This window comes from Lindgomyces ingoldianus (genome assembly GCF_010093535.1).
Source record: "Lindgomyces ingoldianus strain ATCC 200398 unplaced genomic scaffold BDR25scaffold_3, whole genome shotgun sequence".
In the NCBI taxonomy this organism is placed as follows: Eukaryota; Fungi; Ascomycota; class Dothideomycetes; order Pleosporales; family Lindgomycetaceae; genus Lindgomyces; species Lindgomyces ingoldianus.
In genome coordinates, this window is record NW_022985164.1 from 1687237 (window position 1) to 1713438 (window position 26202).

General features: G+C 44.0%; 5 protein-coding genes across 5 annotated transcripts; 1 reads left to right on the forward strand and 4 right to left on the reverse strand.

Moving 5' to 3' along the window:
• Positions 1–10784: 10784 nt before the first annotated feature.
• Positions 10785–11483, forward strand: BDR25DRAFT_210121 (CBD9-like protein; the record flags this gene model as incomplete). Its single annotated transcript, XM_033684633.1, has 2 exons — positions 10785–11107; positions 11165–11483. The coding sequence occupies 2 exons, from the start codon at positions 10785–10787 to the stop codon at positions 11481–11483; spliced, it is 642 nt and encodes a 213-aa protein (XP_033553452.1).
• A 406-nt stretch (positions 11484–11889) lies between these two features.
• On the reverse strand, positions 11890–13600 carry BDR25DRAFT_252744 (uncharacterized protein). The gene is made up of 5 exons (XM_033686197.1): positions 13112–13600; positions 12867–13063; positions 12596–12814; positions 12368–12546; positions 11890–12309 (listed from the first exon to the last, which is right to left on the reverse strand). The coding sequence occupies exons 1-5, from the start codon at positions 13517–13519 to the stop codon at positions 12266–12268; spliced, it is 1047 nt and encodes a 348-aa protein (XP_033553453.1). The 5' UTR covers positions 13520–13600; the 3' UTR covers positions 11890–12265.
• A 1866-nt stretch (positions 13601–15466) lies between these two features.
• BDR25DRAFT_309975 (uncharacterized protein) lies at positions 15467–16144 on the reverse strand (the record flags this gene model as incomplete). Its single annotated transcript, XM_033691123.1, has 3 exons — positions 15467–15741; positions 15794–15927; positions 15996–16144. 3 exons carry the CDS (start codon positions 16142–16144, stop codon positions 15467–15469), a joined length of 558 nt encoding a protein of 185 aa, XP_033553454.1.
• Positions 16145–19651: 3507 nt separating this feature from the next.
• Positions 19652–20913, reverse strand: BDR25DRAFT_339573 (class I glutamine amidotransferase-like protein). Its single transcript, XM_033693405.1, has 2 exons — positions 20664–20913; positions 19652–20562 (listed from the first exon to the last, which is right to left on the reverse strand). Exons 1-2 carry the CDS (start codon positions 20803–20805, stop codon positions 19805–19807), a joined length of 900 nt encoding a protein of 299 aa, XP_033553455.1. The 5' UTR covers positions 20806–20913; the 3' UTR covers positions 19652–19804.
• Positions 20914–23664: 2751 nt separating this feature from the next.
• Positions 23665–24784, reverse strand: BDR25DRAFT_300551 (uncharacterized protein). The gene has a single exon (XM_033689397.1). The coding sequence runs from the start codon at positions 24445–24447 to the stop codon at positions 23968–23970; it is 480 nt and encodes a 159-aa protein (XP_033553456.1). The 5' UTR covers positions 24448–24784; the 3' UTR covers positions 23665–23967.
• Between the last annotated feature and the right edge of the window lie 1418 nt (positions 24785–26202).

The window sequence follows — 26202 nt, forward strand, 5'->3', positions numbered from 1 at the left end:
AACGCTAGAGTGTTAAGGTTAAGTTAACTTAGCAAAGTGTTTCTTACTATCTAGGTTTTAACTTTATGCTAGCTTTAGCTAGTGTCTTAGAAGGATCTAGGTAACAAGGCTTAGTAAGATAACATTAATATATAATAACTTTTATATACACCTTTATTACAGCAGCTTTAAACTGTCTCTAGAGTAGCTTTAAGTACTATATAGAAAAAAACACTAAAGTGTTAGAGTTAAGTTAACTTAGTAAAGTGTCCCTTACTATTTAAGCTTTAACTTTATGCTAGCTTTAGCTAGTGTTCTAAAAGAGCCTTAAAGTAAAGCTTATTAAGACAGCTTATATTTTTAGTAGCTTAAAAATAGTTAGTCTAAGCTTTAGTTTCTTTAGAGTTTAAAGTTTAAACTATACTACTTTAACTACTAGTGTTTAACTAATACTTACATAGCTTCTAGCTTAACTTTTACTTATACTAGAATAGTGTTTAACTTCTGCATATATAGTAAATACAGCTTTTACTACAGCAACAGCAACAGGTATTCTAATAGGTATAATAGTAGAAGCAGTAGACATAGCGCCTATAATATTTACTATTACTGCTTTACTATTAGACAAGAGGTAAGGCAGCTTGTGCGCTAGTATGTCTAATTAGTAATAATTTTCTAAGACTTGCAGATAAGCTTAAAGTAGATAAATATTACACTAGTGTACTTATCTTATAATAATAACTTTAGCGCTTATAATATTCTTATTACAGACACTGCTTTATACTACAGTAACGCTACATACTTTACACTTATGCTAGGTAGAAACTTTTATGCTAACACTACTTTATATTTAGGCAGTTATATATGTAATGTATATAACAACTTTAACCTGTAAGCTACCTAGTTAATAGAAATAGTTTAATAGACATAGTTTAATAGACACAGTCTAATAGACATTGTTTAATAAACATAGCTTTATAGAAATACTAAAATAGAAACACTTTAATAGACACACTTTAATAAACACACTTTAATAGACATAGTTTAATAGACACACTTTAATAGACATAATTTAATAGACGCAGTTTAATAGACATAGCTTTATAAAAATGCTAGAATAGAAACACTTTAATAGACATAGTTTAATAGACGCAGTTTAATAAACACAGCTTTATAGAAATGCTAGAATAGAAACACTTTAATAGACACACTTTAATAAACATAGTTTAATAGACACGCTTTAATAGACATAGTTTAATAAACACAGTTTAATAGATATAGCTTTATAGAAATGCTAGGATTAAAACACTTTAATAAAAACGCTTTAATAGAAGTGCTTTAAGGAATGCCTATAAATAGGCTTTTTTAATGTTATATATAACTCTATAATTCTACTGTCTACAAACTCCTGCAAACTTATACAAACTTCTGCAGACTCCTAGAAACTTCTGTAGACTCTTAGAAACTTCTATAAACTCTTAGAAACTTCTGTAGACTCCTAGAAACTTCTATAGACTCCTAGAAACTTCTATAGACTCTAGGAAACTTCTATAGACTCCTAAAAACTTTTAATGCAATTATAAAAGGCTATTAATTATTAGAACTTCTGTTAGCTTCTAATCTAATTAGTAGCACTACTAGCAATTACTAGGTCTATAATTACATTAAACTTATCTCTAACTGCGCGCGTGTACTTAGCAATATTAGCAAACTTAGAATTATCTGTAGTGTTAAGTTAGGCAGTTAGATATAGAAGGTCTACAGAGCCTTAAAGCTATACATGCGCGTAGTTAAATTTATTAACTTCTACCTTAAGCATATCTATTCTAGCAGTGTATATATTAAATAAGTTAAAGAACTTGTAGCCTACTAAATTATTTAAGTTTTAAAGCGCTGCTAATCTGTTTATAATAAGTGTTTAAGCTAAAAGAAACATGTTCTAAATAGTAATAGTAGAAGTATAACTACTAAGCATATTTTTACTAAAGACTCTCTTTAACGCTATCTGCACTTTTCTTACCTAGACATTATAAAAGCAAGTCTAGTTAAACACTTAATTAATATTATGTATAGAGTTTTTATAGTTCTTTAAATTAATCTTATAGCTATAGTTAAAATGCTTTAGGCCTAGATTAATTAGCTTAAACATGTTTTCTTATCTATACTAGTTTATAAAACTAGATGTAAAGATAGTATGCTATAACTCTATAGTGTTAGCTAGCAAGAGAAGCTAGTAATACTAAAGCATTTTCTAGCTATAATTTGTCTGCCTAGCGCTAAAGAAAATAATAATAAAAGGATCTATAAAGTGTTATAACATGCTAATATTACTGTACTTAATAGTATAGTGTACTGCAAGGAAGAGCTTAATCTCCTAGAGCATGCAACACATAGTACAGAACTTAACATTATCTACACTAGCACTAGAACCCTACACCTAACGCCTAAAGGCAATAATGTGTATGTTTTTAACTAACTATAAAAAATTATCTACTAAAAGATTCTTAATAGCATTCTTTATATAACTAAGGCGCTTTAAGAAGAACTTATTAGTTATGTGTTCTAAAAAAAGGTGTTAGTGTTGCATAGCAGCATAAAACAGTGCAGTAACATAGAATATAAACCCCTAAACAACTAATAGTTTTAGCAGATAGTATTTACTATTATCTTGTGTAAGCTGTGTTTAACACTACATAACAACATCTAACTTAATAGTATAGTGTGCAACCTTATTTACTATAACTAGGCCTTAATGTGTTTAGCTAATAGTTAATAGAAAGTTTATCTGCACATAGAACTATGCAGGAACACTAAGTAACTACTGCTTTTTGTTATATAGTTAAGTTACTTAAACCTATTTACTTTATATTAAGTAGATATTACACGCTGTAAGCTAATTACTATAGCATAACTAAAAGTAATTATTAAAATTATTACTAGAAATATTAGTAGAGTTATTAAGTGTGTTTAGACCTAATTAATTTAGCTAAATAGTATTATAGACTTTATAAGTCTTACTAATAAACCTTTTCTTATTAAATATAGCACTTAACTAATAATACTTAGTCTTAACTAAAAGTAAGCAGTCTAAAATAGAAAATGCTAGGTATTTAGAAGATGCTCTACTGCTAAAGACATGTAATATAGCTCTTAGGTAAAAACGCTTAATTAAATTAGTAATAAGACTCTAAAATATATTATTATTAATACTATCTAGCCTATCTAATCTAGGGCTAAGTATAATGTCCTTAAAATCTAGAGAAACTGCTAGGTTGTGCATAGACTAAGTAAGACCTAACTTAGGTAGCTTAAAAGCTAAAATAGCTACAGTGTTTATTATACTTTACATAGTAGCTGTATAGCCTGCCTCTTTATAGCGCGTGTAATTTATAAAGTTAATGTTGTTATACACAAGTACTAGCTTTAGGTTTTTTATAAGAACTTATAATTTATTTTTCTTAGCACTATTAGTTTTTATTAGCCTAGAGGTTTATAAGTAATTTTAGAAGTTTTAGAAGTTCTAAAAGTTTTAAAAGTTTTAAAAGTATTAAAAGTATTAAAAGTATTAAAAGTATTAGAAGTACTAAATAGTATACATACTTAAGCTTTTTCTACAACCTTATTTATTAGCTTATTAGCATAATAATATAAATAATATAACTTAAGTCTACTTAAGACCTTAATTACGCAATGCTTTATTTTAGACTTAATAAAATAAGTATCTAGCATAAATGCTAAAGTGTTTAATCTTTTTTTAGCCTAAAAAAAGCACATAATACTAGTAATAGTAAACACGCGCTTTTTAATTGCATTAGACTTATTAGCACTCTAGTAGCTTATATATCTCTAGCGTAAATTGCGTAATATGCTTATAATAAAGTTATACTAGGTTAGCGCTTAATTCTAGATAGTTTAACTAGCATTATTAAAGTTAAGTGTTAATATATCTATATTAAAATTAAAATTTTTAAAGTATATCTCTTATACTAGCTAATCTAGCTCTAAAGCGCAATAATTTATTACATCTTTTATATAAAAAACTTTTATTTTAAAGAGTAAGTCTATTAAAGTCTTTAGCACACGCTGCTTATCACACGCCTTATAATACTAGTAATGCTAAAAAAGTGTATTATCCTTTTTATTATCTACTTATTCTAGCATAAAGTCTTAAAAGCTTTATTAGACAGTCTGCAACGCGTCTACTATGTACTACAACTTCTTACGCCGCGACATAGGACTACAACGCCGCGTGGAGGCGCCAGAGATCCTGCCTGCCTAGGTAAGGTTGCTAGAGGCACCTACATTATTGTTATAGTCTGTAGGTTAATCTAGTATAAACATATCTTTATTTTATTTAATTAAAGGGTTACTTATTAGCTAAAAGAGCCTAAGAGGTAGGCTTAATAATAAAAAGGAGTTGCTAAATAGAGCTATAGTTAGCGCGTCTGCTAGTGCGTCTACTAGCGTGTTAGATAAAGTGCTAGCATTATTTATATTTAATGTATATTATAGAGCAGGATAAGCGCTTTATAGTAATAACAATTTTAAGAATTTTAACACAGTATTAAGGGGTAAAGTATGCTGTTAAAGATAGCAACGCTAATAGCTAATAGATAAATTAAAATACACATAAATAACTACTATTTTTTTTTAAACTTTTAGAACAAAATTGCCTCTCTCTTATTTAGTGTGTTCTAATTAGTTTAGAAGTTCCTAGAAGTTTTTAGAAGTTTTAATTAGCTTAGAAGTTTTAGAAGTTCTGTCTATTCTTAAATAAGTTAAGGGCGATTCTGGGTCGAGGGTCTGACTCGTGAGATAAACTTTTCCATCATAACCGGAAGGTCGATACGAAACGTTGGCGCGATCCGTATGATACTGGAAAACATTTCAGTAGGGCCACTCATGTCCACCCTAATCGAGTTCCCCACAATGGCTTGACCAGGCAGAAACATCCTAGAAAGAGATCCCGACTTCCTAGTCACTCTCGATCTCTTCTGCATCGCTCTCCTTTACCCTGACCCGGGCAATGACGAGTGCGCTCAGTAAATGCGATTGGTGGTTCTATTGGCGATGCTGCAACGCTAGGAACACCTTGGGCTTGGATCTCAAGGCCGAGCTCAGCCTTGGAGGGCAAAGGTTGAACAGGAGTGGGTAATTATTCAAGGCTGCAACTAGCGAACCCAATGCTCTTTGAGGGCTTCCCTTGGATCTGGCCCTCGTGTTGCGCCCCATTTTTGCCTTCAGATTTACAGAGGCTTAGATAGATGGCCGCGAAACACCACGTGAGCTGATGATCCAACCCCTCGGGCACGATAATCCAAAGAAGAAGTAATGTCGATCTTGACAGCGACGGGAGGTAACGAGGCGCAGATAGCATAGATCGATTTGATGAGTGACTAGTCCTGCTCAATTGGCGAGTCACAAAAGTTAGAGCTGCGTGTTGACGATGGCAGTAAGAAAATTGCAAATATCAGCTTTGCGGGCAGCGCTATTCTCACTGTGGACGTGGGCAACGATAGTTTCGTGCGATGGCTCCCACTAGCTCTTGAAGTGGCTCTTGACGACGTCCTCAAAACTGCCTCCCATTTTCTTACGAGGTGGAGCTTTGCACGACCAATCTCAAAAGGAACCCAGGATAATTACACGATACACGATACACAATACCCTGCACTTTTACGAACCCTGACTAGAAGCCCTAGTGTTCATAGCGGTAATCATACTAGAGAGCAGAATGGAAGCTGTCCGAGTCCACAAAAAACCGTGAGCGTTCCAGATATATGGCCTTCATTCCGAGCATCTAAACAAAATAAAAGAATAGAGGCATATGTCGAAGAAGTGCTTGTAGGTTGTGGCGAGCCTGTCCAGCTGAAACTTTGGTCAAGCCGCTGATGGTGTCTTAAACAATATAGCGGCTTGTTGACAGCTACAAGCTAAGCGACATCAATCCGAAGCATTTGGAAGTAGCCGATCGGGTGGAATGGATCCTACCATGGGACTGGACCACCGAAGGAGATCACTTAATTCAGCTGAAACGGTAACTAGAAACTAATCCGATTTTCTTACCATAGTGGGCCGCCTGCCAAGTAAAGCGCTAACTTGTTAGCGGAGCTTGCTCTGCTCCTTTCTGTAGACTTTAGTTTTCTTTAGTTAGGGCTTAGCAGCTAAGAATTACTGCTTTTAGCCTTTTTAGGCTTACATAAGCATAAAAATAGCAGATCTTTAGATAATTATTTTCTGCGCAAAAACTAAAACCTTACTGCGCGTGTTGTCTAATACCTGTCTAATACCTCCTACTATAACTTATAACATAGTACCTTTGCTATTTAACGCTAATAAACCTCTCTTACTTTATAATAATTATTATCACCCTATAGATCTACAGAGAGACAGGACGTTTCTTTAATAAAAGGTTTAATGTGCGCCCTGCAATACATAAATCTAGGCAAGAAAGCGCCCTACCTAGGGCAGCCTTATACCTTTACTGCTAGCTAAGAGGCGCGCTCTTACTAATATTACATATGTTATAAATAACAGACTACAACCCTATATCCTACTGTTGTCTTCTCTAGTACCCCTATGTTGTTATTGTTCTACGCTATTAGACTAGGCAAATAACATATTTAAAGAAAATAGTAAGTAAAAGACTTTATATTAAAAGTGTTACTAATTAAAAAGTAAGGTTAACATTTATACTATAAATAAAAAACTAGCATATATATTACTTTTTATAAACTTTAGCCTATTAAGCTCTTTTTTTTATAACATTTTTATATAACAGACGCTTTAATAATCTCTTTAATATAAAATCTTTAGCTTATTAGGTAACCTTTTTAATATACTACCTATGCTATTTACTTTAATTAGTTTAAGTATGTAATGTACTTAAAAGCTACTATTAACATAAAAAAAGTTTTAGTCTACACCCTCTTAGTTATAAAAAGCAGGTATAAATAAAAACAACCTTAGTAATAGTTTTAATAAGGACATTAACATAAATATCTTTTTAAACACTAAGCGCTGTGCGTATAATTTTTTATTTACGCCTGTACCTATAAATTTTAACAATGTTAAATTTCTTAAAAACTAGGCTATACTAAAAGTTAATAAAGGCTATATTAACAACTTCTATAAAAGTCTACTTAATATTAAGTTAGATACATGCACTACCTGCAATTAAAAGTAGTTTAATATAAGATTAAATTAATAAAGTACTTATAAAAAGTGCGCTACTAATTTACTTAAATATAGACATAAAAAGAAATTTATTTTACTTTAAAAAGACATAAATAACTTTAATCTTAGCTTTTTACTAAACTTTTCTAAGTTAACTACTACTAAAGAGCAACTACTAGCATGTGTATATGTTAATATAATAAACCTCTTTACTAAAGTAAGTAAGCACTTTATGCATTATAAATAACTGCTAAGTCCTTTATTATAACTTTAATAAAATGTAAGTGCTAATGTATTAGTATTAAATAAGGTATTAGACTTATTAATTTATAAGCACTTAGCAGGCTGCTATCTATAGCAAGCGCATTACTATCTAGGCTTAAGATGTGCAGCTTATTATTTGCATTACTTAGAATTTTAGCTAGTACTTTAACTTTGCTAATAAGTACTTGCGTAGATAGACCTACTAAAAGGTGTTCTTTTACATAGCATTTATAGGTATATAGGTCTTTATGTAGAATTTATAAGAATATAGTTTATAAGTTTTAGTCTATAGACTACTTTTTATTGTCTGCTCTGCTTATAGTCTTCTTCTATAGGCTTCTTCTAATGCAGTCTTCTTCTCTAGAAAGAGTTTAATAAGTGACTTAAAACAAGCTCTGCTTATGCATTTATTTATGAACTGTTATAGTATGTTATTTCTAGATCTTCATAGGAGAATCTCTCTGAATACCGCTGGTGGTGCTTCTTCTAATGCCGAGGTATCTTTGTTCGAGATTTATGTCCTTTAGAGAATCTCCCGTCCACGTGTAAGAGACGCTTATTCTCAGCTAGAATGGGTTGTGTAAGTGGGCATGAAACCTACTATTCCCGTTGACATATTTTTGTGATACCTACAGGAGAAGAACCGGGCTTTGAATTAACAACTTCACGAAATCTTCAAGCTGCAACCGATGTAATATCAGATAGGTCAGTGGTGAGAAGCTATATGACGACTACCAAGCCGAGGATCCTCGGTTGTCGCAAATCATTGCGAAAGATCTACGAGACGTAGCTCCAATAGCGAATCGTTGGTTTCCAACATTTGAGAAGTATTGGCGGATACTTATATGAATCTATCCCATTCTTACCCTTACTACCGTCTGCATCGTCTCTCAACCTGAAAGTGTCATGACTCAAATTGGTACCGCACTCAGCGTCGTTTTGCACAGTCCGACCTGGCGTCTACGAGATGTTATAGTAACCCTGAGAGGTGTGGGTGGAGAGGCAGAGTATCAAGATGGTTCCGAACTCTTTCAAAAGCCGTACCATAAACGGAACCAGGCCGATTTCGATTCCATAGAATCAGCGCTAAAATACCACACATCATTCGGCTAAGAACGGCGCAATCACTAGTAACGCAGGTTGAATATCAAAGATTCCGTTCGGCTCCGCAATTGTGTGCTCATCGGCTCGACCTACGCACCAACTCGGATTCTGACGCCGCCGATTCTCAAGCTGTGTGTCAGCACTGGGCATACGACTATACCATTAAAAGAGTTAGGCCTCTCATCCACCGATCAACGGGGCACAGGGGAGGACGATGCCGTATTGCTTAAGCTTCATGATTAGTACTTTAGTATTCGGGAGCATCGCTGATTTTCATTCTGGTACAAACTGGCCGACACCCAGTTCATTCGTTTCAGCATGTTTGACGGCGGTTAAGGTGGTATCTACAGAAGCTTTTGTCGATTCTACCAAAGAGATAGACGAAGGTCGCTATGGTTTTTACGAGTGTCCACTTGATCCTCCACCTCCTATCTTTCTTTCATTATTTCTAGAATCACAAACGTCTTTTCTATTCTCAACGCGACATCTTCATAAACCGATTCAGAGAGGCTGAACAACAGATTGCGGGGGCAACGCGAAGCTCACTGACTGAACCCTGGATGGAGTATTCAAAAGATCTGATAAGCCAATGCTTAACTTGTGTCTTTCTGTCACCCTCGTACCTAGTTTCGTTGTCTCTATCATCTACTATCTTGTTTCAAAGACACAAGAAAGAGGATTTGGCATTGGTTAATGGGTGGTTGCAACTCTCTGGACCGGCTTTGACGGCGCAATACTTTCGTCTCGCCGAGTAAACGCCACCGGGCTATTCTTTTCGCTAAACTTCGTATTTATGCGTGTACAAGGGGCGATTCCCCACACACTTGCGAGATAGTGCCTCAGCAATGGTCATGCGGGATACCTACTTGTGGGCGACGCAGTCCATGACCATTTCACACCCTTATATTGGATTCCGTTCGAACATATTCCGTGTCTTCGGGATTGAACCCCCAGAACAGGAATATGGATATCTAACCTGCAAGGATACGAATTTCACAGCAACACTCTAGCTCGAAGCTCCGCTTGGACCAGGATCTTGACATCCTCTCGTCACATGTCGATGGAGATGCCCAAACTAACTTGGTCATACGTACCACTTTACAATCCTTCTAATTGCTAGAGCTCAGGTTCGTACTTTTCTTGAATCTGATGAGGACGATCGTTCCGGAACATTTGATCTTGTGGAAGAATACATGGCCTATCCCACGACACCCAAGGCTCTAAAGTGTGCTGTATCACCAGGTGTGAGCAATATGGTTTGCGGAATGAGACCCCGCCTTCACGAATTCAAGTTGAAATATCTCCCAGACTCATGAGCATCGAGGAATTTGTCAGCCCCACTTTTGCCTTCTGCGGGGGATTGAGGATTGCATGTGGAGGCAAGTTTTTCATTTCTATATTGAGCATCGTAAATAGATCTTCGGTCAGTCGTGGGGCGGAGGGCTGGGCAGCTTGCGTCTTTGGAAAAGTACAACCCAACTAAGTGGTGCACTAACCGTCGGGTAGCTTGACTTAATTTCAACCTCCACCTTCCGCCGAGTTGCATTCTTTACAGAAGCTAGGATTCTGACAGTTTCTTAAAGAAATTGTGTTGCTAGTCAGGCCTGCGCTCGTGGGCCGGCTATTTATTCCCACGTCAATAATTGCTCCATCTATTCTATACTCCAAACACTATACGGGTAAAGGCACTGTGCTCTCACAACCAACCACGCGCTTCCAATTCAGTCGGCCCTGTAGTTCCCAAAAGCATCGCTTCGCTCCGGGGTCCTGTCTGATTCCTGAATAGACTGCCACACCAAACAGTCCAGTTGCTTCGTACGCAATCAGCGACTTCCTTCTCGAAGCTGGTGCGCTTCCGTTTATATCGCCCCCTTCATACCTTCCGACCTGGTTTTGGACCGAATCTAGTCACGCGAGGTCCGGGACATGACCTGGAAGGGGTAGTGTATGGTGCAATTCACCCTGTATGTCGCCACTACGCTCCTGCCGACCCGGGATAGGGAGAATAATGACAGATTGCTCCTCTTGGCGGATGAAGGCGTACTAATAAGTTTATCTTGCCGCGCACAAGAAGTGGAAGAGACTCCGTCTTGCTCCACCCCTCCTTCCCAAGCCTTTCATATACGCCTGTCTTCAACGTCGCCGATTTATTGCGCTTTCCGGCTCAAACTACCATAGGGCTCCACAGTCAAGATGCGTTGGTCTACATGGGCAGCGGCTTTGATCGGCACTGGTGAGTGGAACATCAAACACCTTCAGTCAGCATGGTGCTAACGTTGGGTTCAGCATTGGGAAGACCATCCACCAGCGCTGTTGCTGAAGGTGCTGTCGCGTTCTATGATGCCGAGACTGGCTTCACTTTCTCCCAATTCAGTGCTGCATACTCGCTGGGCGCGAGCATCACCTATCGGATTGCAGTGCCGACCTCTGCTACAAATAGCGCTCCCTATGATGTCGTGCTCCAGGTGGTTGCTCCCAAGGTTGTAGGCTGGGCGGGGTTGGCTTGGGGAGGCAGTATGGTCAAGAACCCTCTCACTGTGACTTGGGCGAATGGCAACACTCCAGTTATCTCTTCCCGTTGGGCGGCGTAAGTGTTACAATGTTCTCATCTCACTATCTATCAATGTTACTAACAGCTTTTCAGCGGCCACACTATGCCAACGTCTTACTCTGATGCTATTTACACAATCTTCAAAACAGGAACAAAGTCAAACAGCACGCACTGGCAATTCACTGCCCGATGCACCGGATGCACGGCTTTCCAAGGCGCTAACGGATACCAAGTTCTCAACCCCAAGTCCAGCAACCGCCTCGCGTTCGCGTACTCCGCAACCAAGCCTTCCAACCCCGGATCGCCGGATTCAGGCTTCGTCGTTCATGACGTGCACAACTACTGGTCACACGACTTTTCGTCAGGCGCGAACGCTGATTTTACTAATCTCGTGCAGAAGAATATGAAATAGTCGCACACTGCGCAGCATGAGCGTGCCTTTTCCTTTAGCATCGGGGGAGGATGAGGTATCAAAGCTCAGCGATGTCATGATGTCTAGGTGATAGCACAGTACACCTCATGATTGTTAAATTTCTGTCTTGTTCTTTTGAGTACATATTGCATAGACTAGAACGCTCTTTTGTATGATAGAGCGATGTCAATTGAAGTGGTCATGTCATGGCCACCGTATAGAGCACGACCAGTGCCTCTTCATAGAAATCTTCATCGTGAAACCTCAGGATCATCTACAACGGAATCACAAGACCAAGGCTACCGCGAAAAGTTGCCTGAAAGCGAATCTGAGGCTAGCGGTCAGCACAAGCACAAGCACAGAGACTAAAGAGTCGGGGAATCATTAGTAGAATTTTCGCTCGCGGGAGAATTCAATAACAAGACTATCTAGCGACATCCAATCTGGAAGAAATATAACGAAGAAGCGTGCGCTTTGGAAAAGTACAGGATGCAGTGGTTAGGACGTGAATTGGATGAACGAGTGTGAAGAAAAAGGGCTACACCGCCGCAAGTGGCACACGCTGGCTCCTCCTATAGACCTTCCCCACACCCGCACAGACCGACAGAGCGATAACCGACAGACAGCTGACCTGCAGAAAAAGCCCCTGCGTTCGTGTTTGGTACTCCCGAGTTGATCCAGATTGAGGAGAGTAGATTAGTCAACGGGAATATGGGGACGGAGGACGAGTACCGAGGAAGGAAAAGCCGGAGGCCATTACATGACTGCAAAGGTGCGCGCCTTTAGGCTTTGATGGCCTTGTCGCCCATGGGAAGTTCCTTCAGCCCTGGGGGAGGAGTTAGCCATGTTTGGATGGATATAGAGAGTTGAAAAGGGAGTCTTACATCCTTCGACGTCCTCGACGGCTTGCTGCTTCTTGTTGCATGCGCTGTACTGGGCATCTGTCTGGGCGTGTAGTCCAGCCTTTGGGCAGTCCTTGTTGAGGTTACAATTGTTGTCCATGGCGAGCTGAAGAGAGTTGTCCTTCCAGCCAAAGACGTAGTCACCGTGTGCGGCAGCACCACTGTGGAATTGTTAGTTAGTGTCTACGAAGGCTTTCAAGGCATATATACCCGAGGTTCATGCTGTAGACGAATGGGTTGCTGCCATCCGTGGGCCACATGCTCTTGTCCGAGAATTCAGTGACGTTCCACATGAGCTCGTACATGACCTGGGGAAGCTTGGTGGGATGCGTTGACGGGCAAGCGCCGCCGCCAGTTGCTCCGGATCCTTGACCGTAGGCTACGTGGCTTGCGTGGTCTGGGGAGTCGAGATTCTTGCCATCCCAGCATCTGGATGTGCTGATTAGACTATGCTTCGGAGGTTGAAAACTACCAAACTTACGTTGGGAAGATGATGGTTTGTCGGATCATCTTGCACTTGGGATCCATGGGAATAGCAACAGTGTCGCTGCCAGAGCAAGGCGCTGAACCAACGAAATTGTCCTCGTTAGTCGATGTCCAGCATCGATGGCAAATATTGCCCTTTGAGACCTTGCTGTCGGCAGTGTTCGTGGCAGAGCCAGCAAGCATACGGAAGCCCTAGTCGAGTTAGAAAAGCATTCATTCGCAGTTAATCTGTTTGCTTACCTTCTTGAACGCCGTAACTTTGCCACTTGGGATATAGTAAACGTCGAGACCACCCTTGTTGACGAGCTTTCCTTGCGGCCCTCCATTTCCAACTTGTCGAACACGATGGTAGCTTCCGTTCTTGTGATGGAAGAACATCACAGCGGTCCAGTAATTCGATGTGTCCTCCTTGAAAGTACACGATGTGCAGGTGGAAGCAGCAGCCATGTCCATGGCAGGATCCATAGTGACGTTGAAGGAGTTTCCTCCGACGATTTGATGCAGATGCGGCGTGAACTTCATGCCAGGGTTGACGAGGGGATCCGTACGCTCAACGACCAACTGTGAGCATGCAAATCGAAGCATATTTCCCTGAGCAGCGACATTCTGCGCGAGCAGAGCAGCGGCGGCGAGCGTGGCCCACTGCATCTTGACGAATGAACGTGGTGTTGATGTTGGGACCTTGGTGGTGACAGCGGGAGGTACTGTAGAGGTGGCAGAAATGAACGGAGACGCAGGGCTAACACCCACATGTATCGTAGGTTCCTTATAAGTTATACGCGGTGCAGGCCTCAGTTGCCACCGGCAAGGCCAACTGCCGCGCGTGCAGAAACTTGTTCGCAGATTTTCTGAAATATGGGGTCAATATAAATTATATAATGATTGGGCAGGAATACTTCGTGACTTTGATTAATCGCATTTCCGCATTCGGAAATTCGCGGGCCTCCGCATTCTGGACTGTTGAGTCAAATGTTCGATAGAGTGCCACAAAGTGGAGCCGAATTCCTTCCGCTACCCCCAAACGTGAAGTCGGGGATCCGGATGTTTGGTCCTCATATCGTACCCATATTGGTCCCGTGACAGCATAGACACCTAGCGATCAATACTGCGCTTGGTAAAGGTACTTGGTTTTCAAAGGAGTGGCGTATCTTCCCGCGGTGTTGAGCTGGTGGTGAGACCGCGCGTGAGATTCTTCAAACCTCTCAAAATCTCGTCCGCGTTCGGCGAAAAAGCATGTAAAATCTATGCAGACGCCACAACGCATATCCGCGGCAAGATACCAGAAATTCTGGTTAACGAGGCGGAGATACTTGGGAGAATGGCCACAGGATAGAGTACCTCACCCCTTGAACACGATGTCAAACGTGGAAGTCGTTGGTAATACCAAGGGCTGGACCGCCTCCGTTTCCTGGAACTGGCTTATTAGAGCGTGGAGGCACAAATGATGCAGCCACTTGCCGGAGACTTGTACATGCTCTCTTCGATCCCGCTCAAGATCGATCTCAACTTGATCAAGGCTGAGTCGACGTCATTTACCAATGACATGAGCTCAATGTTTCCCATGAATGGAGAAAATGTGAGCAGATTTCGCTCTCTCAACCCCAGAATTTTAAGAATGTGGGATCTCCCATGTGCTAAAAAGATCGAGGGGCCATACTGGATGAACTACGTTGCGAGTGATAGAAGTACGAGAGGGAAAGGACGTTCGAGAAATGCAGTACAAACGGAGACATGAAGTCGATAGTGTTGGGTCATCGGGCTGGCCTTCTATTGTTTCAAGTCTGGAGAGGCAGCAAGTGTCGGCACATAGGTGCCCTTAAAGGCTGCTATTAGCGCAACACTGCCGTCTGTGCATCTCGAAAGAAGCTCTGAGAAGCTGCCGTGCATCTAATGCGCTTAAATCCCAAGGGGGAGCAAGATGGGCACATCTTGAAGGTGTTCGCAGCCTCATTCGTGATAATTGCCACACCGCTTAAAATGGTCGACGAAGCGCATACTGGGAAAAAGCAAACCCCACTCACCGCAATGAGCGCTCCTCCGTCGAGCGGAGTGAGGCTCCGAGGAGATTGTCCTTATCCAGAAGAGATGTGATTCGTTAAGTTAAGATTTCTTTAAGGTCAGGGAGCGCGAGAGGTTGGATTAAACGCTTCGATCTGGAGCAGCAGGTGTGATCCGGAGCATCGCCGATGCTGGCTCCACACCAAGGCTTCGATATCAGCCGCGTGGTAAAAGTGCTCAACACCAATCACCACCCCAGAAGATGGGGCGTATGCCGTTGGCTCGCAGCAAAGGAGCAATACATATGCACCCCAGGTACCCCGGGAATTCGGCATTATGTCCGCTTGATCAACCGATCTGGCTGGTGAGATCCGCAAAAGGCGCCCCCTTGTCACATCGTATCCATGTGACACATGCAACGGCAATATCACAGATTGATTGTGCCATGCTGAGCCCCCATGCTGAGCCTACAGGATCTATCACACCATGGGGTCACCTTGCGTCATGAGGCTGACGCCGCCTAGACTCGCCTTGCTGAAAAATAGACATAATTGAACGGGTTTGGCTCTGGCCATCGCATCTTTGTCAAGTCCCACATTATCTCTCTCTGGGGCCTTCTGCAGCATCTTGCAGGCATTTTTGCCCAAGGTGAAGTCGACACGAGTCCGCCCAATCAGGAAGCTGAGAGGACTGCCGGCAGGGACAATCACCAGGCGACCCTAGCAAATAATCCCTCGGCCAAGCTTTGATTGCGTATTTTCTGGCCTCGCTGAGAGCAAGGAGACCCAAGCCAAGGGCTGCAGGAAGAAGCCAGTGCTCAGCCGGTACCTGCGTCGTTGCGATACTTTTCTGGAAGTCCGGAACATAACAGACTAGATTAGTATTAGCCAGTGGGAGAGCCGGGATGGGAGAGAAGACGCCTACAGATGAAGACTATCACGATTGTGAAGATTATAGCAGGGAAGAGCAACAAGTTCTTAGTAACCTTGCTGAAAATCGGCGGCTGTTGAAATAAGCTCAAACGGCGGGTACATGTGGCGAGTAGGTTAAACAGTGATCTAGATCCGTTGTTTACCATCTTCAATACTCTCTCATACGTGGAGAAATATGGACTAACGTAACTTACATGATGACCAGGGTGATAAAGTAAATTGAAGAAGCCTCATTGGCAACGACAGTCACGGAGTCTGGATCATATTGTGGATCAAGATTACCATACTTAAGCCAAATGGAGCTAGAGGGAACGCCCCATCTCTCCATGTACCAAACTGCCATGATAAAGGATAAAGGAGATGGGACATCCTAGGAGACGAACGAAAAAGTAGGCATGTAATATGAGCTTTGGATCTACGAGCCTGTCTCTCTTTGCGTTGCGTGGCGGTCGTAGGCAACAAGCCAGCCTCGGGCTTTTCATGAGCAAGAGAAATGGATGGCAACCGCACAGTCTGCGAAACAGGTGAAAAGAGTCAGTAGACGGACAGTCTTTATCGATTATAACTAACTAGATGATGGTCTAGACATCCACTAGAGAGCGAACCTTGACCCTGAAGGATTGGACATACTATGAGAAACGATGAAAGAGTTTATGGAGTTCTAAAGATAACGTTTGTTACGACAGGCCTTTAATGTCTTGTTAACAAATGTGCCATCAGACGGTCACGACATAGCACTTACAGACCTCGCTGAAATTTCTGGCAGGAAGAAGACGGATAATTGTTTGCTTCAAGTTGTCTACAACGGATTTTAGAACTGATATGTACCTGAATGCAGCAGGAGTTACCATAGACCGATCGTCCATATTGCGCCGCTTCGACGATAGCTGCAAATGAATCGAGAAGCATTCTATCTGTAGCTTCAAGCGCAGTATCTGAACCACTTCCCATCGCAATTCCAATGTCAGCAGCCTTCAGTGACGGCGCGTCATTGACCCCACCTCCAGTCATGCCAATGTTGCCCTGTGCCTGAAACTATTTGACAATGCGGGGCTTCTGCTCTGGTATGGTTCTGGCAAACGCGATTTCATGGTACTGGCATAATTTGTCCTATTGATTCCAGTTGAGAGACAGCCATTCAGGGCCGCTGAGCATAATGGACCTTGGACTAAATCCAGGCCTGACATCGCAGGATAGAGCGTTGACATCATCGAGCATGGCAGAATTGGAGATGATGCCGCGCTATTCGGCGATCAATCGCGCGGTAAGCTTAAAGTTCCCTGTGACCGTGAAGATGCGAATTGACGCTCCCTGTAGAATTGTCATGACTTCGAGGATCTCATCGGGAAGCGGATCGACGACGCCAACGAAGCCGACAAAAGCAAGGTTGTAGTGTGCTGCAAAAAGCACTTCGCGTTCTTGAGGAAGTGAACTGGGCATCCTCACATTCTCCTTTGCGAGTAGGATGACTCGTTTCCCTTGCCGGAACTAGAAATCCTTGATTTATTTGATGCGTTTAGTATCTTGCTCAGTCAAAGGCACCGCCCCACCCTTGTCCGGAAGGAAAGAAGTACATCATGGAAGCGGAATCTCGGGGCTCCCTTGGTTATCAGGACTCTGGACAGATGAGTGGGTGCGTGGCGTGAGGTAAAACTCACGGATGAAACTGAGGCGGCCACTCGAGCATTAGACGTCGTCATTCGCACCATGAACTTGTTCTTACCGTTAAAAACAATCTCGATGACCTTTCTCTAACTCCGGGAGAGTTCTGCGGCTGATCTAAGACTTTCAGAGAGACTAAGGATTGCGTAGTCGGTAGCATCACCGTGGATATTGCACTCATGAATCGGCATACGCAGGGTCGACGTGTCAAACTCTCCAGAATTGCAGAGACTGGCGAGAAGTCGAAGTTGGTCCAGGACATCCTCTCTTTTCTTCGAAAACGTTGCAATATTGTATGGGATCAGTGGACAACCGTCAGGTCATGGGCAGCCTCGGGAGTGTATTCTTCTCCTCCGGCGAAGATATCCGTTACAGCCATCTTGCTCGGCTAGACTGTTAGTGAGGAAGGAATATTATCTGGTATTTACAACAGGCTTTAGTTAGGGTGCCAGTCTTATCTGAGCAAATGACGGAGACTGCTCCACGAGTCCCCACAGACTTGAGAGATTTGCACAGTATCTTGGTCTTCCTCATGATGTTCGCCACGATCGTTAGGCTCGTAGTTAATGTTATGAGAGACTCCCAGGAATGAACGCTAATGTGACACTGACACAGTCCACGATCAAGAGGGGCACGTTGATCCAGTCCGCGGTGGTCTTTGCGTAACTACACAGCCTGCAGGGCCAGCTGCTGGATCTTATTGACTTCACAGCGACGGATTCTTACCAAAGAATGACCACCACTAACACTTCCACACAGACAACGAAGAGTGAGATGAGGAGGGCAAAGCGTAGAATGTCCTTTTGTTGAGTAGTCATCCCAGTTTTGGGCTCACTGGTCAGTTTTGCGACGCGTCCGAAGACTGTGGTATAAACAGCAGCGACGCAAACACCCAGGCAGCTTCCTGAGATGTAGTATGTGCCTCGGAGTCTAATCTAATATTACTAGCCTCAAGGTAGTTTCCTGAGGAGGAGTCCACATTCGCTGCAACGGGCTCGGGTTCACCTAAATGGGATGGAATGTCAGTATGCACTTTATATGTGCGGGGATGACGTGATATTGCTAACGTACCTGTCAATATTAACCGATCAAACATAGCAACCCTCGGCGCTTCTGCGAACCGAACGTCAGCAGGAGGCCTATCCCTTGTTTGATGACAATAACATCGCCAGGAACCATGTCCATCGCCGTTATACCGTTCTGAACACCATCTCGTACGATAATACTCTGATCCAGCGACATCCTCGTGATGGGAACCATCACTCTGGACGATAGCCAGTCTTGCCAGGTATTGAAAGCGGCTTGAATGGTGAAAACTGTAATTAATGCGACTGCCAAAGCTAAATTCGCTACCACTGCAGGAAGATCCCCGTGGGGTTTCCGAAGAAGTATCCGATGATCCTTCCAAGCAACGTAGATAGGGGGGGGGCATAGGTTTGCAAACAGCGTGGAGAGTTTAGTAATGGTCGCCTCGCCCTTTGCGTGTTTCGCGACATCTTTTTTCTCCTGTAAATTTTCACTTACCTCGATCGAACTATCATGTGTAAGTACGAAGTCACAACCATGTAGAGAGCGACTCATAAGGTGCGATAGGTGATGGGAATAACTATTTCTGGCTCAATCGTGCGGTTTATGTTGCGAACTGGAGGCCTTTCATGGCCCATACGGTTCTCGTTATCGACATAGTGTATACGAAGAGCAGTAATTCAGACTTTGTGCCCCTCTTCAACTCTACCATTATGATATCGTATTTCGAATACCCTTCCCCGTCGCTGGATAACGCACGGAGATAAGTGCTTAACGAGTGGCAGCAATGCATCTAAGATACATGCATTTGTCGACTGATAGATGGCGACGCGAGAAGCTTCCTGAATGAGCTTCCCGAGACTGGAGGACGGTGAAATCCTGATCTATATCCTCTATCATGACATTGATCTACATAGTAGCTAAAGGCACTATTCGCGGGCGTACCCGAAGCTTAACGTGAAGGCTATACTAACGTCAGCTTAGACTTCGGCAAAGCCCTACTGGATCATTATCATATGGATTATGCGTTAACCGCACCAAGGCCTGCTGACCATGGAATCGGGACTGTTGTCAGTGTGCAGTACGCAAGTGCATCGCTTGGTAGCAGCTAAGGAGAAGTGTTTCATGGTATCACATGGAGACCCACAAGGAGAGAAGAGTTCATCGCATCCCGATTCCTTACTTAGACAGCCGTGAATTTATTGTAACCTTACATTAGTCGAGATAGATCACGCCGGATACTATCTGACATCCAGACTCGACCGCGCCAGATCGTTGTCCAAAAAGACTTTTGCGCCGTCGCTAGGGTACTCACTTAAACATCAATAGCATCGACCGTAACTCCCTTAACCCAAGTGTATTGCATCTTATGAGCAACCTCGAGGGCTGAGTCGTGAGAGACCAGAGAGCCCACAAGGTACAAAGAGGCGTCTAATCCAGCAGTGACACCGCCAGTGGTGATGATCCTCATTCCGCCACACGGCATGGAAGCACGCCTAATGATGGACTCGCGGCGACGAGACTCGCGCCAGGCATTGCTACCCTTGCGGGCAATGGACTTCCTCCGGGCGTGCATAGTATTAACACCACCCTCGGGCTGCTTCCTAATGATGTACGGGTTCTCGTCGGGGTTATCACCCAAGTCGAACCGCGCGTTGTTCACTACGTATCGTTCCTCCATGACATCGGTACGCATAGAGAGATCGCGTGTCGCCGCGTCTTGACAGATGGTCTCGAGACGGGTATAGTAGTCCGGGTGGGTCGTAGCCGCGAGACCCTCAAGGAGGCCTTGCTGGGCGAGAAGAAGCGACCCAGTGCAGATGGCGAGGATAGTGCGCTCCTTGGCCGGGTTCTTCTCTTGGATTTCGACGAACGCTTTGAGGAGATTGAGGGGCTCGGTCTTATTCTTTAGGACGTCCTGGACCCCTTCACCGCCGGGGACGATGATAACGTCAAAGTCCTCAATCTCGTCATTAGCGTCCTCGTAGTCCATGTCGGCCTTGACAGTCAATCCATGGGTAGAGGTCATAGCTGCGGACGGACCAACGAATTGACATTCGAAGGCCTTGGTGGCTGCCGAGGGTGAATGTTAGCCGAGGCAAGTGACATGGTAAACTCATTTAAGTGGGTATGTATAGCAGCTCTTCTATGCGAATGAATTGAAGCAAACTTACTCTTGTCTTTGGGATTGTGAAGAGAGCGACTGAGGACCTCAAGTGGTCCCGCGACATCGAGGGTGTCGTAGCCGGGGAACAAGGCAAACAAGACCTTGATGATCTCAACCGGACCATCAGCGGTATCAGCAATCGCACTCATCGTGACTAGTTGAGCTGTTTGATAGAAAACGACAAAGGGGGGAGATGAATTTGAGCGTGACGAGAAGGCCTTGGTGTTGTAGTGCGTTTGTGCAGAATGGAGGAGGTCAGCTGGCTGTGGGCTGATGGGCGGTCGCACTAAGGCTTACCCCAGATTCAACCCCGCGTGCACGGGACCTCCACTCATGGCACTAGCGTAGTCATGTGTGTGGCTTTCACGTTACCTTGCATGGCGGAGACCTTCTCAGAAGGGACCAGCAATGCTGAGATCATTGATTCTTTCATCTTATGGACCTCCTGTGGGTCTCCACTTGAGTGTAGAAAGAGACAGCCACCATGGATATTCACCGCAGGTTGAAAAACGGCCGCTTCGGCATTTTAAGCATCTCCACCGTGATTTTTGTGCTCTGGGCCGACAGCGCAGCCTATCAAGTGGGATAATAGTGCTAAATCATCGCGATCTACGAGGAAAAGCCGGCAATAGAAAATCGCCATTAATCGATGATAGGAGAGGGATCAATGGGAATCAAAAGGGAGGTAGAAGGTCGCTCATGTCATCTTAAGAGATCGCACAACGAAAAAAAAATGAGAGGAGCACTCTACATCATCAAGAGTGATCTCATATCCTTCAAGCTAGCCTGATAATGCCCAATACACGCCTCGTAACGTTGTGCTTCTCAACAGCTATGAGCCTAACTTGCTCAACCGCTTGCCTCGGTCTAGCTTCCTTTTCACCATAAGAGGATGCTCCCAAAGCGAATTGGCTAGTGCAAATGTAAGCCTGGGTGGTAGTGCAGCGGAAGAGTGTATTGATGTGGAGCCTTTAGGGGAGCCACGAGAGGTACAAGCACTAGTAGATAGTGGCTTGGCCTGGTTACACCAACCATAGCTGCTCATATATCTTGAACGCGACTGCACCAGTCTAGTTCGACATGGTAGGATTTGAGTAGACTTAATAGATATATGTAGTAGCGAGGTCTGAAGCCTGAGCTGGAATAGAGACGGTATCTGCATTTTGATATGGTCATGCTAGTGGGCTGTGCAGGACCATGTTCGCAGGAATGAGTATCGCGGAGCCTTATTTGGCGAGCGTGAAGGGCAGCAACAGAAGTTTGTAGTACTTGTGTTAAAGTCATGGAAGAGTCAGTAGTAGCAGTACAATCCGTATTCACAGTATTAACGGTGAGCGTTCGCCTCTCTCATACATATATATATATATATATATATCCTCCCAACAAACACCCCTGTACCAATGCTCTTACTCCTCCTCTTTTCCTTAACGCCGCCAACAGCAACGTACCTGGGCAGAGTTGATAGTGGCTCCAAAATCTTTCCTCCCGGAAACTCACACAAATCACCCACGATAGCGTCGAAATGGTTACTTAGCTTAAGATGGACCACCTTAAGAGAGCTAAGAGCATCCCAGGAGCGTAATATGCCACCAAAGCCACAACTACAGGCTACAAAGCGTGGGGACACCTGTCCTGGTAACTCTAGCCGGTAAGACAGTAACCAAGTGCGCAACCGTGGATTTCAAGAACATCAGTGAACCAATCCTCAACACTGTGGGATGGGAAAGTGGGATGACCCGCGCTTTGTAGGAGACAGTGTGAGAGTATGATATCACACATGGTGATGGAAGACTGGGTCACTGCCGAGAAGTAGTCCGCGGGAACCACACTGTAACCGCAGATATTCTCAGAGAATTCAGCTGGGGAAAAGGTAGGTAGATAAGCATAAACGAATAAAACATCTACACCTCTTTCCGCCAACCCATGAACTAACAACCTCCCTATAGAAGGTCTAGCATTCACAGACGCTGACTACACAAACCCCATCTACACAACTGGCAGACGGGTCGCCGACGCCTACCACATTCAATTCCCGCTCACAGACCTCGCTGCACCAGACCAACGTACAGTAACCTCCTGCAATGCCACGAATTCCCTGCTGGTTGCCCCATCGTCGCCGCAAATCTCGGACTGAGAACTGGTCGACACGGATGGACCGAGAGATCAACATGAAGATGAGGAGGACCCGCCTCCGAAGGGAGGAATCAGTTTATCGAGGTTGTGAAAGAGTTGCCAAAGTTCTTGAGTACTGGAATAAGGGGGATATGAAGGTGGGTTGAAGGATAGCGTGGGAATGGTCTCGATCTTGTGATTTTAGGTACCGTAGTAAAGGTAATATACTGTCTGACCTGCAGATCCATAGAATACTTACATAGGAGCAGATGGGGAGCTGGATGGAAAGGTAGCCAGAATAACTCCATGCTCGGAAACATCTGTATATATCTCACCCCTTTTTATATTCAAGACTGGCAACCAAATTCCTAGACGCTCCTCCATATTCTGATGCTAAATACAGCCATGATAGACAATTGGTCAATCCCAAGCCAACCTGTCCTTCGCTTCCCCTTCTCCACCATCGAATCTATCTGGTTCAAAGTCTTTTCTCCTCACCCAAAAAACTTATACTAGATTCAACATGTCCCTTAGAATGAACCTCAACCTCCCAAGTCGTATGTATGAGACATTTTAGCCTCGCCAACGTCGACTGCTCATACGGGCGCCGTGGAGAGAGGAGAGAAAAAATAGTAACGATGGTTACATATATCAATTGCTTTTCCGCAACGGATCAGAAACTAATTGATGCAATGCATGAGCGGGAACGGGAAAAGAGAACTCAAGTGACCTTTCCCAGATAATGGTGAGGATTTGGGTACGTTTTGGTTCGGAGAGAAAATCAATGGTTAGAGATTGGCAGTTGTTGTGATGATTATAATCGGGAGGGTGAGGTCTTCTCCAGGCTCCTCTTCATTTAGCCATGAAAGCGCCGACAGAGAGGACATGGGACGGTGTGTAAATGACTTTAGTTTATTTCATGTCCTTGCCTATAGGCTGGGTTGAGAGGAAAATATGTAGCCACTCGAACCATTCCATTTGATCCAATGAACCTACTCCATTCCAATTCCATCGATATGACAGCTCCGGTGATATAATTGCTTAACCCGTAAATAGCATAGTAGAAAAGAAATCGCGACTTCGAGTAGTGATCAGATCTCTTGCTCCTGACACCTTCTACAACTCACAGCCTTCATCTGATCTTCACCACCCGCCCCAAACCCCAAGCCTCCAATAATTCTCCCTCATCCCATCACACCTTACGGCATAATCCCCCAAACAAGTGACACACCCAGCACAATCAACCCACAGATCACTACGACTAGCGGCCCAGCATCGATCTTCTGAGCATCCAGCTTAACTTCCCGAAACGGACCCACAATCTTCGAACTGAAATTCTTTTCGGCCTCCGTTAACGCAACCGTTGTCAGATTCCCGCATGCCTGGTTGAGCGCAGCATCGGCTGTTAGCTTTGGTAACTTGGCTTGCGCAGCATTGAACATCTTTTGGTTGGCCAGGGTGCCCATGTTGGATTCTTGCAGGTAGGTAGCTCGGTAGGTGCTGTTTGTGCCAATGACAGAGAGGTTCGCTGTGCGGGAGTAGTCGAGACATTGGTCGACTGGTGGTGCAGCGGCTTGGCGGACGGCGAGCACAGCGGCAGCATGTTTTTCGGCGAATATGAGGGTCGAGAAGAGGGCAAGGAGGAGGAGGGTGAGACGGGTTCGGAGTGGGTTGCTCATCGTGGTAGTATTATTAGGAGTCTGGGGTGAGGAGGGAAAGATCTCCAGAGGTTATTATGTATGCGTGTAGGGATATGCCAAGAGCAGTGAGCCAGCACCAAGAAGAAATAAAAGAGCGGAAGACGATGAAGCTGTGAGACGGACGAAGAGGGCACGAGAAAATCAGGCGTCGACATGGCAGGAACGGAAATATATGGGGGACAATTCACAATCCAGGCGTGCGGGTGCTTCATGCGTGACGGAACAGGGTCCTGCCGCTGGGGCTGCGACGCGAGGTGCCGGATGCGTGCGCTTCTGAACCACGCAGCGTGTCGTATTCCATCCCACTCGTACGCCACCACCTCTTGTTAGCGCTAGCGGGATGGAGTTGAAAAGACTCTCTTGCTTACTGACTCTCGTGCGAACAAACGTGTTGGGTGCTGGATTATGGAGAACTGCTGGTAATGGGTAGGATCAGTATAGTGACAACTCAACCCCAAGTGACACGAAATCGAGCGTGGCTGGGATCTCAGTGCATTGCAATGCAGCTGATCAGATCTGGAACCGAGTTTGGAGGTGCGACGTGATTGTGATTCGATGATGGATCGAGCCGGCTTCACGTGTCCAATGCGGGAGCACGGATATTCGAGTCCTGATTGGTTTCAGTTTTGATAACTTGCAAGGCGCATGGTTACGCGCGCGCGTAGATAGTCTGATGTTGGCGCAAGGAGCTTGCAGAAAATACCTGTTGAAGGTTCAGACTAAATAATTGCAGCGGCGAGTGTAGATATATCTAGCTTTAGGAAATAACAGCTGTCTAGCCACGTGGGAATCGGTCCCGAGCGCCATCATGCCATCCACGCATCCTCCACTTCTCCTTCTTCACCACTCTCTCTGCAAGCGCAACACTCTCGTACTTCTGTACATTAGGTTTCTCCGTCCTTGCCCAGCCAGAACCCCCACCCCTCGACAATTCTCACAGGTTCACTTCCAAACACCAGCTCCATCCCCAACAACGGCATCTAAGACCCAATGATTTGCCGTTGCGAGGATTGTAAGGAGCATGGCTGTCGGCCAAAGAGGTGCTATAGGCCGCAGTAGTCGGTGCGGAGAAGAGCGTAAGATGTATATAGCGATGAATAACGACATCCCGAAGTGAACACAGAGCATAGCTACGAGTGCGAGCTGCCAGGGATTGTTGCTCCATGAAAAGCGAGCCGGTGCCATAAACTTGTCTCCTGGTGCAGGAGATGAGGGGTGTGGAGAGAAGTTTGGGAGGTTAATGCGTCTCATGTAGTGAAGACGGTGAACGAGATGAGGTTGTCCATGGCGACGGTCTGGCGGATTCATCTGAACAGTATAGGCGGGTAGAAGGTGTAGGTGTATGCTATGGAGCTCACACCTATAATGATGTGGGAAAGAGACTTTGACTAGAACAGATATGAGCCAAAGATATAGGAAAGGATAAGCTGTTGAAGAAGGAATTCGACGACCACGACAAGCCCTCACTCAAAGCACAGGATAGATAGAGCATGTTGTTCTGTTATTTCACGCGTATGCGTGTCATTGTAGACGAGGTAGGCTAAATACACCCGAGCAAGTTGGTATGCCTATGTTAGGCCAGTTTCTGTGCCTGGAAATCCCGCCATGCGAATGAGGACCTAATGTGTAACATTGGAAGGCGACTGGATCATGGAAGAAGGTTGAGAGATCAACAATTAAACGAGCTAGGATACAAGTGATACTTTGTCTAGCAATCGAACAACAGGACGGCTG